General features: G+C 41.3%; 1 protein-coding gene across 1 annotated transcript; it reads right to left on the bottom strand.

Annotated features, from left to right (window-relative positions):
- Positions 1-1240: 1240 nt before the first annotated feature.
- LOC119723908 lies at positions 1241-13219 on the bottom strand. Its single transcript, XM_038194810.1, has 10 exons — positions 13056-13219; positions 10438-10725; positions 9743-9836; positions 8887-9128; positions 8238-8380; positions 6342-8125; positions 5811-5964; positions 5107-5294; positions 3218-3392; positions 1241-2282 (listed from the first exon to the last, which is right to left on the bottom strand). The coding sequence occupies exons 2-10, from the start codon at positions 10668-10670 to the stop codon at positions 2227-2229; spliced, it is 3069 nt and encodes a 1022-aa protein (XP_038050738.1). The 5' UTR covers positions 10671-10725; positions 13056-13219; the 3' UTR covers positions 1241-2226.
- Between the last annotated feature and the right edge of the window lie 2734 nt (positions 13220-15953).

Here is a 15953-nt window from a genome sequence, read left to right on the forward strand (position 1 = left end):
TTAATGTGTAGGCTTTTTCATAAATACGTAAGACAGTTTACCCATTCCTATTGGTCGAGAGCCTGTCACGTAGGTTTTAAACGGTTGACAAAGTACCGACTGGTTTTAAACTTTTTTCTGTGTCATGTGATATTTGGTTTCCTATGAAATCTGGTCTTTTTCCCCTTTCATTGGTTGAACCCCCCACGTGACTCTCCAAATAGACCTGATTCACGAGGAAGCCATTTTCGACCGTGTTCCCAGAATCTATTTTAGTGTAGACAATGCTTAATAGAATGGTGCCAGACTATTTTATTATTGGAGTGCGTGCCAAGCCTTACTTTAATTTTGGTGTTTTTAAATGTGGCTCAAAACATTTGTCGCCTGTAATCAATATGTTTTATTATTCATCAGTGCAGACTGGTGTTAATTCGTAATGATCTTTTAATTTTATTTCATTGCTTTCATTTCCACTCGCAAGATCCGAAAATAAAACGTTTACCTGGCTTTCAATTATTTTAATATGGCTGACTCGTGAATAAGTATCTTCCAGAAGGCATGCGTAAAACTGCAGATAACATTATCCGCGTCCAGGCCCCTGTTGTTTAAAACCGACCAAGTCCATATTTATTCCCTAAAGAATTTATATCGAAATATATGGTTCTCTTGTTTTACCGTAGCGATTGTATCTACGGCAACAGCTGACTGCTGTGATGTGGGATATATCGTTGTTATCCCCTCCAGGCAAAAAAAAAAACCCACTTCGCCTTGGGTGTTATGCGTCCGGTGTTACAAACGTGTGTGTTACATGCCTTCGGTACTGCAATATCAGTGGTCTAGATCGACCACGTGTCCAGTCTACAAGAATGATTGTTATACCTCTGTCTTGAATACTGCATTTTTATTGGCCTAGAACGATCACGTGTCAAGTCATGGCACACTGATCCCTACAGGGAGTGTGCTATGACTTTGTACGTACGGTGCGTACGGTGTGAAACGCTTGTATCATTGGTACCCATGCTATTTTCACCACGTTTTCACAGATCAGTGGGAGCAGCGAAGTAGCAGACGATCAGCTGTTTCGAGCACATGACATGTGCTGTATGTGAGTTGACGTTCGATTGTCATGATTGTTGTGTTTACTGCTGTTTGTTTTCGTTATTTTCACATCAAAATCCAAAGAATCCAAGACAGAGGTATAACCCTCTGCTTCGCCTCGGGTGCTATTCGCCCCTTGGGTGTTCAAAACGTCATATCCCACATCACAGCAGTCAACAATTGTTTACTATTTGCATCATATACACTGCGTTGCTATACATCATATACACTGCGTTGAATATAAATTACCTATGCGTTGCGCGCGCGTGTGACTGACCCACGCGTCTAGCGACTGAGAACTGCAACCGCTCAGTCTCTGGAAGGAAAGCTCACGGATTTCAAAAGGTCAAAATGATACACCACATTGATTTCATATATCCTGCATAGTAAGAGTTTTTTTACTTATTGTCACGATGTAACATAAACAATTATTGACTGCTGTGATGTGGCGTATAGCACCCTCAGCTTCGCCTCTGGTGCTTTGCGCCCCTCGGATGAATGTCATTTCCCACATCACAGCAGTCCCATATCACAGCAGTCACTTGTTTTATATTACGAACTCTTTATTATTTAATTGGTGATATTAATGAAAGTTTTGCTTATGCGTATACCAGTGTTTTACACTATCAGTTTTAAATAATATACTATCTAAACGAAAGACAAAGTGGCAAAATAAAAAGCAAGTTTTGGACAGGAAATGTACATTCAGGAGAAAAAACTTAAATTGTTAAAATACAACTTTTAAGCACTTATCTATAAAACACACTAAATCTTGATTATAGTTTTAAGATGATTTAAATTTGGAAATATTTACTTGATTATTTCATTACTATCATTTTGAAGCTATTTTCTACTCGGAAGCATGGAATTCATTTTTTGGTGGGGGATTAATTCTTTTGCAGAAAAGAAGTCAAAATTTAGGCATAACGCTCCACCATTAACATTTCCTTGATCAAATGATAAATCGGTCCGAGTAAACTGGTATTGGAATTCTCACAAACTATTCTTGAATATTACAGTATGCGCTTAAGTGAGAATCGATATATTTTCAAGATGGCTGCCAGGGTGACACACATTGTGACACACTGAGAGAAACTGTATATTATGAAATCCCGTTTAATAGCTGCAGACCTTGTGTTGATTCCGTCTTTATGACATGCTACACTTGGAGCGCTTGCTAGGATTTTCGTCTGGGAACACGGGACCTAGAATTCGAGAAGGGAAAAAAGGACAAAATTACCAAAATGAATCTGCAATTAACGTAAAGGAGCTTGGGTGGAACATTTCTCAGAACTAAAAAGACCTCCGGCAAACTACATTTTACTAAAAGAACTTGAGCTGGCGCGGCCAATATGATCTTATTATGCATTTTTCATGAACGAATTAGAAGAAAAAGAATTCGTGATAATGACGTTTTAGAAATGAGTTCGGCACCGGCCAAATATATATTGAAAAAAAAGGATTTTGGGTGCATTTTACTATTTTGATTCCTGCCACTGCCAGGTTCCCATGTGTTTGTGAATGGGGCTTGAGTCGTTCTACACTGATTTGCGAAATGCATTTTTAAACTTCTAAAACCGAAATTTCCGTTAACGATACATTTCGAAACTGAGTAGGGCACATACCCTACCTATAATTGACAGACTTACTAAAATAAGTCAAAGATAATTACGTTGGGCTTGCAATTAAGAAGAAGGGTTTCATTCCAAAGAAATGTCCGCATCAAATTCTTGACTAGACTTCGGACACACAGCAGTCAATCCATAATCTTCTTGCATTCTGAATGATCACCCGACAAATTAACTTTTTTTCCATGATGTTGAGCATTCTCTGTTTAGTACGTTAAGAACCGATGAGGACTCTGACATTTCAATTAAGAAGCACATTTTGATGGCAGAGTGTTTATTGGGACTCCAACTATCTCCAAAACAAATAAACCAAAATCAACCTGTGGGAAATATGTTAATAAATTTGTTTTAAAGGGCTGCACAAGATACACAGATAGGCATGTATTTTCGACACATAAACGAAAAACAAACGCTTTAATAAATAAGCAGGGGTCATTGCAAGCTTTCAACTTTAAATAATATAAAACTGACTTGTCTTTGTTTTTGTTTTAGATTTGGACCTGCCTTCTTACCTGGTGCCCGTTGTCTGCTTGGTCCCGCCATCTCGTCATCATCGCTGGTCCCCGTGTGCCCGTCCTCGGCGTCCATTCTGTCTGGAGACCGTTTTCTTGACGGAGAGGCCTGTCCCGATACGGACCTCAAGTCCATGCTCAAATCTCCTAAGTCTGGAGTTCCCTTGTCCGCCGCCTAATGAGAAGGTAAAGTGATACGTCATTTAATTCATTTAACCCTCCTTTGCAAACAAACATTCTGTGCCAAGTAGTCTTCGCAATTCCAATAAGTGACATTTTCATCAGTTTAGAATTCCCAGCCCACATGAAGCAGGATTGATAGAGTAAAGCAAAGTACCTTGATACAGCTATGCTTTGACTGGGGTTGATTGATAAAACAGCTGTGAACACAACTTGCATGCTTTGCCTGCTGACCCAGTTTGAGTAGTCATAGTGCTTGCTTAACATAACGATCCGACTGTTAGTGACAAGCCTTTGTTAAAATAGCAGGGGAATCCGGAAGTGAATTTTGACTGTCTTTGACTGCTAAATAGCAGGAGATTTAATATATCTACAATTAGTCAGGTGGCTTAGATCTAATTTTCGTCAAGATCGTGACCGACTGGTCCAAAGCACCAAACTTGGCAGATAAATTCTTATAGACCTAGAGAAAATATTTAGAAGGGGTGACACCCGAAATTCTTTTGGGAAGGGTGCCTAATTTGCATAAATCGTTAATCCCTGCCGTGTAATATATTTATTCCAATATTTCGGTATATTTCGGTATATTTTTATTTTTTTTGAAAAGTGTACTTTGGGTATTCTACTTACATATCTTTACTTAAATAACATTTTCCAAAGCATATAAGTGACTGAATAATTATGACGACATAGTAACGATCCAAAATGGCTACTATTATACCCTAAATTGCTCGCATTTACCTTGTCCCCAGATATCATCAATTAGTCTTGCCAAACATCAGCATTGATGAACTTCAAATTCACCACGTAGCTTACTGGTACAGTTACCCTACTGAAACCTTATGCAAAATCATGTGAACAATGAGAACATTGTGATATTTAGCCCAGAAAACAAAAACTGGGGAAAAAACGAGGTGTCCATAAATTGGGCTAACAAGTAAGGTGAAGGGTAGCCTAACATGGAAGACTGGAACAAGTTCAAGGAAATTCCCAAAATTATTGTTGAGAAAACGTTTTGGCGTAGACAAAATTATTGTAAACAACAATAATCTCTTATTTGGGGGAATTTTGTTGAACTTGTTCAAGTCCCCACGTTACCCTTCCCGTAGTAGCCCAATTTACGGACACCACATTTTCTCCCCTTTTTTGGTCTTTTGGGCTTAACATCAAGATGATATCAATTTTCACATGATTTCCCACTTAGTTTTGTTAGAGTGGAACTATGTCATTAAGTATCTTTGTGAATTTCAAGCTCATCAATACCCACGTTTGGCGAGACTAGTTGATGACATCTGAGGAAAAGGTAAATGTGCGTAACTTTAGGGTAAAATAGTAGCCATTTTGGTGATTTACTATGTCCTCGTAATTATTCAGTCACTTACATGCTTTACAAAATGTTATTGAAGTAAGAATATGCAAGTAGAATCACCAAAATGCACTTTTCAAAAAAAATAAAAAATAAAAATATACCCAAATATGGGGGGAAAAATATTACACGGCAGGGATTAACGATTTATGCAAATTAGGCACCCTTCCCAAAAGAATTTCAGGTGTCACTCCTTCTAAATATTTTCTCTAGGTCTATAAGAATCTATCTGCCCCGTTTGGTGCTTTGGACCAGTCGGTCACGATTCCGACCATATGCCACCTGACTAAACCACCATCATCCGACGGTAAACGTCACATGTCCATGCCACAAATGCACATACCTTGAACATCCTCCGATACTTATCCAACTCTTTGTTCATGTGCAGTTTCCTTAGCACGTCCTGCAGATCTGTCTTCAAGTCGTCGTACTCGATGCTGTGGTTCGACGGCCCGAGTTTGACCTCCATCTCGAAGGCCCTGTTGTAGTATTCCAGGGCTAGTTTGTAGTTCTCTGGCGGTTTGGTTCTATCTAGGTTGTGTGAGACGAAGATGAAATTAGGTTGAAAACAGTGTGCTCGTGTGCATCCGTTCGTACAACAGTTCAAATAAGATTTGAAGGTTCAGCCTGCGAAAATTTGTAGCAGAACAAACACTCAAACAAAGAGGCAATCATAAAAAAAAAGAGTATGTTTTGGTTCCCCCAGTTTGACGGTTTACCGAAAAACTATTATGATATTCAGATCAGTAGATTTGTTGATTTTACATTGAATTACCTATTTCATCTTTGCCTGAATCAAGCAAATCGTCCGATGACTTGAAGTTAGTACACGTCCACTTAATTTACATATTAAAGTTTGATTGACATGGAAGCGAAAAAAAACCTTATATTTCACATGCATGGTTTTGTTTAGCGTCGCAAAAGATTTTCGACGTTAAGGTAAACATTCGTCCTCATGATGGACCTTCCACCTCTAACGGTAAAGTATGTGCCCTTTCAGACGGGATTTCAAACCAAATCAGTTTCATTGCTCCCATTAAAAATTACCTTCAGGTTTCTTTGATTTCTTGCATTCGTCCCCTAAACTGTCGTACAAGGATCCAATGAAGAACAGGTTGCGAGCCGTGGTAGGATGCACGCCTATGGTCTCCTCTCTGATGTTGACGGCATCTGTTGCCAACGGTAGAGCTTTCTCGTATTCCTTTTTAAAATGGTGGTGAAAAAAAACCACTTTAATAATTGAGTCAATTTGAGTATTCGTTTAGATTTGTTTTAAACTTCATGCAAATGATAGAAAGAAGGGTAGGTCTCGGCTGCTTAAAAAACCCTTGTTTTTGGAAGTCTTGCCGACGTGAATTACCGAAATGCAACGTTAAAAGCATGCGCTTGATCTTGAAACACCACTTCATGCATATTTAGATTTGTACGTTACCATTATATTTGATAGCGACAAAAACACTCTGATCCGTTTTCTGATACTGTTAGTGCCTATAACATCAAACGTTTAAGTACACGTTCTAATTAAATTGATCAATAAATTTGTGAAGTATGCCTATTGTCTTGTAATAGAACACCCACCTCCATTTCACAATAGCTCATGGCCATGTTCTTGAGGACGAACGCAGTGTTTGGGGAGTTGGACAGTTTTAAGGCTCTCTCCAGATCGTATGCCTCGTGGTAGTTCTTGATGGCAAGGTTAAAGTACTCGTCAGCGTTCTTCTTGTTGCTACGTTTAAATTTCTTTCCCATCTGATGAAAAGTGGCGCCGATATTAAGCAAGTACATGGGTGCATCGAAGTGCTTCTCTGGTTTGCCGTTGGTGATTTTAACCAGCATCTCCCAGGCTTTCAGATGGTACTCGTGGGCTTCTGTCGCGCCGATACAGAGGCGGTCATCATCTGCCTTGTTGAAGTAAGCGTGACCCAGCCCGTTCAGGCAGCGAGCCGTGAGCGAGTGATTCCCAAGGAGACGCTCTTGAATTTTCAAGGCTTGCTCAAGGATAGCAATACCGTCTTTGTACTTGCGCCGAGCCACCAGGATGCGGCCCTTCACGTATAGCAGCTGAGCTTCAGCTCTTTCCAGGTCATTTGTTCGGCCGATGGCGGGATCGCTGGCTCGGGCTTTCAACACTTTAAGCGGTTCTTCGACCGCATTCCAGGCTTCATCGTATTTTGCTCTCACGTAGAGCTCATCAGCCATCCATCCTCGCAAGTAAGCCCAGGCTTCTTGTTCCCCTCTGCTCAACATTCTGATACTCATATTTGTGTAATATTCTAACCTCTTAGAGGGATCAAGAAAAGTCTCGAAAATGCTGAACAATCCCTCCGTCTTCGGGAGTGGGACGTCAGAGGCGGGGTTCTCCTGTTCGGCAATAACTTCACAACCGAACTTGTTACCCATCCCGAGCTCCAAATAGTGCAAGACATTGGTCTTGTCGGATTCAAATCTGGCCAGTGCGCTGGCGAAATCTCTGTGACCCAACTGCGTTAGATCTTTAAGAAGGTCTGCTATGTAGGCTAAGAATCGACGGAGTGCATCTTCATATGCTGCCTTGTGTATCTCACTGGATCCTATTTTGCTCAGGCAAACTGACCGCACCAGCGGGTGCATGAAGTAGTAAGGCTCTTCGTCGCTTAGTCCAGTGTCAAGGATGGAATCATCATCCCGTTCGAGAAGACTCCATTTTTTCAAGTCCTCCAAGTCGAACTTAATAACTGCGTCCGATGGCTTCTTTCCTACGACCTTAGCCCCTTGACTCAGACTGAAGGAACTTGGGAAGACCGAGAGTTTCAGCAAGGATTCCTTCAGATTTAGAGGGAGCTGCTCGTACATGGCGCCCAGCGAATTAAGTACCAGTGGCTGATCCTCGAAATCCTTCCTCTCGTCTTGAACGGCTTGACTAGATCCCAAGGAGCCGGGATCCAACACCCGTTGAGCACCTTCTGGACACTTCAAGTACTCAACCAGACTTCTGGGGCTGAACCCGCTGCTCAGGCGGCTCGCCACGGCGCGCAGGGCCTGAGGGTTATTGCCACACAGCTTGGCGATTTCAACCAGAGATTCTTCGTCCTGTAACGCCTCTCCTCCGACCGAGACCATTCCAGAAAGCCCCTTAGCATGGTTAAACATCTTCGTAAGAAGCTGCAAGGATTTGCGGACCGGCAGAGGCTCCAGTTTGACCTCTTTGAAATTTGGGAGCTCTTTAAGACCCATGAAATCAACAGGATGGCGAGAGGTTAGGAGGAACTTCACGTGACAGTTGGTTATCGATAAGAGGTCGCTCAGGGTGTTCACAAAGTGATCCTTACTATACGATGATGGGTTGAGGATGTCATCAGCATTGTCCAACAGTAGAACGGTATCTAGAGCGAGACAGCAAAAACATTAAACATTGAGCAAAAAGATCAGGAAAAAAGTAGATATGGCCGGCATGTCTATATTGTTCTTGTTGCGCTCGCTTCAGTGTTAACAAACCTTGTAAGCAGTTCATGATCCACTTCTTGACCAGTTCCATATCAAACTGTTTCTGGGTGATCTGCTTGCCAGTTACGGTGTTCAGAATCCAAAGCCCAACTTCCTCCATGTTGGTCGCCTTACGGAGATTGACGCGGAGTAGTCTATGAATTAAACACACGGACATTAAAATATCAACTGAGATGTTTCGGCTAGGTAAAGGTATATTACATCTTTGCGATGGGAAACGGCTTCCTGTACAGGCTTTTGTTTCGAAAACAATTTGCGACACTTTGTCAACAGACTTACTAAAGCGAGTATGATTGTGAAGGGAAATGATACACCATGTGCTTTGAACAAGAGCTCCCCGGAACAAACTATGAGAGCAATACTGGCGAGTTTGCCATTTCGTTAAACTTATCAGATATAACATGCATTATTTTATCTAAATATGACTCGGAAGGCCATTCACTGTCAATTGCCCTCCTTCCCCCCATCTCCACTTTACTGACACACTACGACCACAACATTCACTACATTTGCGGATTCAGAGTGCAAAGTGCCGGTCTGTGCCTTTGGGGCTGGCTGCAACGACAGTTCTATTAGCCGGGGGGGGGGGGGGGACGCCTCTCCGCATCCCCGATCTACCCATCTACCCCGATCGACTGACCTGGTGCCGCACCCTGCCTGCTCTTTGTAAATCGCGCTGCTCTCCACGGCCAGTTTAGTCTTGCCCGTGCCTGCCAGCCCGTACACCAGAACGCAGCGGCACTTGTCATGGCCCTGATTGCCAAAGACCTCTAGGATCCTGCTGACGAATGTGGTCCGTCCCACAAAAAAGGGATCCCGCTTCCCAAGTAAGATCTCCACATTCTGGATATGTGTTCGCCTCTTTTCTTCGTACTCCTTAACCTGTAAAGTAACCGAGAAAGGTAAGTAGAAATATTCCCCCGCACGAAGAGCGTACGTGGAGCCACGCATTTGAAGGTTGGCGGTTCGAATCCCATTCGACCACAAACTGGAAGACTCTCTCTCACGACCCAACAGTAAAAAGAAAATGGGTACCTGATTCGTTTAGAAAAGGTAAGACGGCGAGAGGAGAAGACTAGGTAGCCGCATGCATTGAAGCAGTAAATCTCTTACATCACATTATCCCTATACGGCCAGCAATGGAATACAGTTACTTTTTTACACATTTTATAAAGGCGCCAAACCTGAAAGTGATTTCGATTTATCATTATATTTAACTAGTGACAAGGTTCGTGGAAACCGGGTTGCAGTGTCAACGGACAAGATTTTAATTCTTCACTGATGTGGACAATTCATGCGTGCGGTCTCTCCTAGTGTGCACAGAATAAACTTATAAAAAATTCACTCAGTTAACTGAAGTGTCCATATCCACACCCAGAAACAATGCAGCAGAAGCCATCACAGCGACACAATCATGGGCTGGTGCAAACAGTTTAGCTCAAGATCATATCAATATTTGCAAATTATAAACTGGAAAAAAAATAAACCATTCTTACAAAATCAATCCCGGCGGAGATATCCGATTTTTCCAACAGCTCCTTCAGAAACTGCGTCTTGTCCTCTCCAATTAAATCGTGCTTCTCAAGAACCCTGAAACAAAAACAAAAATGACGGAGTATATGAATCAAAATTGAAACAATCGAAATGAAAGAATGTTAACATAGTTCTGCATTATGAGGTGGGAGTCCGTGACAAGGTGTATATTAATACGCGATAAGCGGCTTGAACTTAACGGAACGTGAAGTATACATACGCGAACAAAAACAACTTTGCACCGTTAGTCACCGCAAATATACTTTCGCACAGTGTTCGAGACTCAAGTGTTATTAGTCTTCGACTTGAGTCGAGTCAAGTCTTCTGATGAGGGACTCGAGTCGGGCAGTGACTCTAGTCGAATCAGTTACCAGTTGGGACTCGAGGGACTCGAGTCGAGTCGTCAAATATTGTGACTCAGTCGGACTCTATCACCTCTATCACCAACAATGTTTCAGTTTCCAAAAATCCACAATATTCAGTTATAAAACCCAACAGATGTTATACGTTTGCGTATAGGACCATGTAGTCAAATCTCATCTGAGATTTTGTGCACGTGGTTCTGTAAAGAACCGGTTTGATTACTCAACGTTTCTGACAGTATCCGGCCCGTCTTCATGAGATATTGGATGGATGCAGCTGCTAGTTGCAAACTCACCTCAAAAATTCCACCGCGTCATCGGTCTCCAGTTCCCCGGCGGGTACCCCTTGATGGCTACACAAGAGACGGGCATGCGTGAGTTCGTGCTCTGTCAGCTCCTTGGCTAGCATGCTGAGGAGCTCGGAGAATAGATTGATGGTCCGCTGGTCCGTGATGTCCAGTGGCTGCTCGCCCACGGCCGCTGCACCAGTCATCTGGACTGTGGTTGCATCTGATGATGAGCCGGCCATTTTGCTCTCTCGTGAAACCCCGGTGATCGTGGTATGATTTTATGGGTTGTATATTCTGGGGAAGGAAGGTAAAGAACCAAGTCTTTCAAATAAATAAAAGTACGTAAATTGTTCCTACTGCTGTGCGGTGATATCTTGCGTATTCAACTTTTTCGTCTACCAGGTGATGGCAAGTCCCTGGCGATTCCATTTTGGAGAGACATGCTATCACAACAACATGTGCACAGACTCGCAGGAGGTAACAGCTTTTATTGCTAGCTTGTCATCAGAAACTGAAGCCGAATTTAAAGTGAAGAATGAACTGCCTCAGTATGATAAGTGGCCCAATGGAAGGTGTTTGCGCCCGTCGCGGGATAACGTTGTATGGACATTTTTCATTGTTGGGCAAGTTTGGGAAACGGTTGCCCCGTACTCTCTCCCTTGGCACTCACGGTGCGCAGTTGAGACTCAATCAACCTATCCATATTTTGTGTTCGTGATCATGAAACTGTTGTCATGGGTTGATGTTTTGAAATAGAGTCACTGGTTACCTTAACGCTTCAGAGTTGTTCAGTTTGACTTATTCGGATCATAAAATTACCAATCTCGGGGAGGGGGAGGGGTTACATGACTGACCGTTGTGGTCCCCTATGGCAGGTTTGTAGTCACGCTCTATGTACTTTCTGGCGACGATTGTGTGATGAAATGAAGAAAACAAAGTGTGTTCAAAATCAGTAGGCCTCTAAAGCTATTTAGATTAAATCAAAAAGATTTGTTCAACTGAAACATGTCAACACACCCTATGGCAGGTTTGAAGTCACGCTCTTTGTACTTTCTGGCGACGATTGTGTCAGTAGGCCCCTAGAGCTATTTAGATCAAATCAAAAAGATTTGTTCAACTGAAACATGTCAACACCTATCTTTATCAGTGCGCAACTTTGACGGCATGCAAAAAAAAATATGGCTGATTGTTTTCATATAATATCATCGCCACGTGCTTTATTCTATGGGTCACACTATTAAGATTATAAGGCAGATCTAATTTGCATTCTGTGCAGGCTCATCACGCATCGTGAGGTCTGACCGCTGCATAATGTATGCATGTCGAAACTGAAATAAGACAAATAGCCCCGTGCATGTGGAAGACGTGGTGTTGTCACTTCCTCATTAATTACTGCCACTTGATGAGTGGTGATTTGAATGCATTATGTCCAGCTAGCACTTATAATAGTGAACGAATTCGATAATGACTACATTATCATGTATAGCATAGGGCAACATCGTGTGATAGTGGGGCAGATAAGGGAAATATTTGGGGGAGTTGTGCCTTTAATGATACAAGCATGACATTTGGAACACAGGCAGAGTATGTCTTAAGAAAGATATTTGGCTGTAGGGCCATCGCGGATTTGTCCTTCGAAAAAATAAAGGTAGAAAAACAAGCCATTTTAAAAAATTTCAAAATGGCTGCCACTGCTTGTTTTTCTACCTACATTTTATTTTCGAAAGGACAACTCTGCGATCGCCCTACATCCAAATATACTTCTCATGAGACTCATAACATACTCTGTGTGCCAAATACCATGCTTGTATCATCGAAGGCACAATCCCATCACCTATCTGCCGTACTGTGAGTGTTTAACCTGTGACTGATGCTGCAATATTTTTTGCTAACGCATTTCTATTTGAGATAATTGGAATAGTATAATACACACATAATGTCCGTAACTATACACGAGATAAGCTCACGTACAAATGTAATGTCACGATGGTTGAGATTGAATATATCACTCTTCGTACCCACATATTTTAGTCTTCTATTATAATCATGTGATAGAAATAGATATTAAAAAATGGGTCTACACAATAATGATATGCAAATAATATCCACAGTTTATTGTATCAAATATACTGTACATGGGATAGGCTCACGTAGAGATTTAATGTCACGATGGTTGCGATGGAGTATTATTTAGTCTTCATAGCACACTCATATTGTATTCTTATATTAATATATTAACTTTATTGATAAATATAGATATATCATGCTACATCGAAATGCATTGCAGGCCTACATAGCATGCATGGCGAAGACCTATCCGAATGCACGTCCAATTAATATCTTGGCATAAGTGTCTGTTTTACGTAAATGGTTTTAAAACATCGATCACCTTGTTTACGGATTCTATTGCTTATAAAAGCCGTCATTACATTACTGCATAATAAGCATGTTATGTGTTCTCTATGACATGAAGACATGAAGCATAATGTCTGTGCCAGACTCAGTGTAAACAAACGTTCAGCAGTTTCCTGCCAACACTCTCCATCAGCTGAGCATTAATTTTGATAGGCCATGCCTTCCATCCGCTTCCCTGGATTACGGGCAATTTAAGGAAATGCACATACCTTACTGTCACCGGCTCAAAATGGCTAATTTGGCGTCATTCTCTTCTCAGCTCATCATCTGCAAACCGCTCGTAGCTTCCGGGAGTGGCCTGATGGAGCGCATTGTCTAGCGCATGGTGTACACAGTATAAAGTGCGTACGTTTATGAGCAATGGCGGGGAATGGCGGCTGTTTGCTTTATGATAATGGCCTTTTATAATGCATGGTGAACTCGACCTTGGTCATAGTTCATTTTTCTGCAATAGACGGCACGGTGATCAGACCGTGATATTCACGTGCATAGTTTTACAAATCGGTAGACTAATATCCAACTGTAATCGCGTGAGTTATTTGGCTTTCACTAAGAACATTGGTTATTGGTTTTTGCCACAAAATCACATATTATCATGGCGCAAAAAAATCAGTGAAATCTAAATAATAATTGTTAGCAAAATAGCAAACGTGAAATAGAACAAATTTTTAAATAGGTGAATCTTAACTGGTTTTTTTCAGTAGATCGTCTTTCTTGCAGTAATTCAGTTTAAAGGCGCGTGTAAACATTCGTAATTATTACCCAGAAACCTTAGAAAACGTGCTCGAAGTGAAGAAAGGACGGGGTCACATCTGAAATTATTTCACCTGAAAGTGTATCGTTCTGAAGAAAACAATCGCTGAACTGTTGGTCTTAAAAAGTCTGCTGCGCATGTGGGCACATTTCTTTTTTAAACTAAACAATATTCGTTAAATATTGCGGGCCATTATACCTGTATGGGACATCGACGTCACGTACACTTCTTGCTGATTGACAATATCATGACCTAAATAAGTTATAAATTGTACACGAGAGTGTGAAAATACAATATGAAACGGCTACTTACGAATCGGACGGAAGCGCTATAGCAATTACGGAATCTGCTGACGAAACCAAAAAATTTTCAAATAATGTTGGGCCAAAAAAAGTCTCCGGATTCTGGTATGGAGCCTGCCCAAAAAGTGATGCGACGACGCAGCTTTTTTTTACCGTTTTTTTCCTTCAAACGTCGGCTGATAACTGCAAATGTTGCCCGACTAAACTTAGTGCAAATATATGGGAGTCCAGAGAGGCAGTAAAGCTTATTCTCGATCGTAACACCATCTAAAAACACGTTAAAATTGTGCAGCAGCAGGATTCCAGTCAAACAAGTGAGTTTGGTGGTTTTGAGATGATCATCTTTCGATAAAAAAAAACTATTTAATTTTGCCGACGTGCCTGCATGGCTAGGGCGACGCGCGCGCATACCAGAAACGGGAGACTTTGTTTTTTTGGCAATAATATTTATCTCTGTTTTCTCACATTTTTTTTAATCCACGTGCTGAAAGGCCCACTTGTTGTAGGCCTAGTTTCTTGCGTTATGCGTTTTGCAGTGAAATTTCTATACAGGGTGAGTCAAAAAAAGCGAAACCCAAATGTCGGGACTATTGTTTTAGTGAAGTTCTGCATGTAGTACTTTGAAAATGTAGAATATGAAAGCCCAATAAATAAGCTTTCTTTTAGTACAAGAATCATTCGAATCACTCATGTACCCTTCAAGTTACAGCAAAACGAAAACAATTCACACACATCCCTATGTGATTTGTTTTCGTTTTGCTGAATGAAACACTTGCCTTCTTGTGATCCGTGGACAGAACAAAACGGTGGTTGTCTTTAAAATTCCGTAACTTGAAAAGTACATGGGTGATTTGATTGATTTTTGTACTGAAAGAAAGCCCATTGGGCTTTCGTGTCCTAAATTTTGAAACGGCCACATGCAGAACTTCACTAAAACAATGGTCCCGATATTTTGGTTTCGCTTTTTTGACTTACCCCGTATTCCTCTGCACGTCACAGTTTTTTGGTCAACATTCCCTTATTCCGACTCGGAGGTTCCTGTTTCTCTTTCTGTTCTTTCTATTTCATTTCTTTATGACTGGTACTGAGAATCAGAAATGTGTACCTTGTTTCGCTGTACCATTGCTTCCGCTGTACAAAAGGGAAATTCCTTAAACCAATTTTTATTTCCTTAGATCTTGTTACACTGTGGAGTGCTGTGGCGTCGTGGTCTGGGTCATGAATTCGTGGTCTGCATGAGGGTAATTCTGGAGGTTGCGGGTTCGAGTCTAGCCTAAGGTTACGGTACGTGTGCCCTTGCGCAAGGCACTTTGTCACTCATTGCTTCTCCCCCCAGGAGTAAATTGGTAGCTATTGTGAGGGTAGAGATGCTTATTAGGTGTTGGGGCTTGAGCCCAACACCTATTGTTATTCTACAAACCTACTATTCCTCTTCTCCTTCTTGTTATTATTCTTCAAGAAAAATTCTTCTCCAGAAGTGTTTGTCAAAATGAAAACATCTATGAACTTCATTTGTCAATACATGAATGCACAATCCACTGAAGATGTGTGGTTTTTGTAATTACGTCATTATGACGTCATCATGGGTCACGTGACGGCACTTAAAGATTAGTAAATCTAATCTTTGAAAATCAATAAGAAATCAACCGTGACAGACCGGAACTTGAATCTTGTGGGAATTGATAAGATAATACGTGATCTTCATTTTATCTCGTGCGCGTCAAATCACGTGACCCTTCCTTCCGGTCAAAACCGGAAGTGCCTCATAATTTAAAAGTGGAAAAAGCTATTAACTTGCTTTCACGATGTTCGTGTTTGACTGGGTTGACCTTTCCCAAAAAAATGATCGGTGACGCCATGAAGTGTTCGAGCGCCCTCTATAGCGGCAGGTAAAAAAATGTCCAAAACGCATTTTCAGTTGATGTCTGTGGCAAAATTTGCAGTAATCGCTTCAAAATTAACATATATGATGACCTTAATGTAGACTACACCTGTGCGCGAAAAAAATGATTACGTCATCAGACCGGAATAATAATAATGTAAAGCGCTTT

Source organism: Patiria miniata, unplaced genomic scaffold, assembly GCF_015706575.1.
Source record: "Patiria miniata isolate m_02_andy unplaced genomic scaffold, ASM1570657v1 HiC_scaffold_17, whole genome shotgun sequence".
In the NCBI taxonomy this organism is placed as follows: Eukaryota; Metazoa; Echinodermata; class Asteroidea; order Valvatida; family Asterinidae; genus Patiria; species Patiria miniata.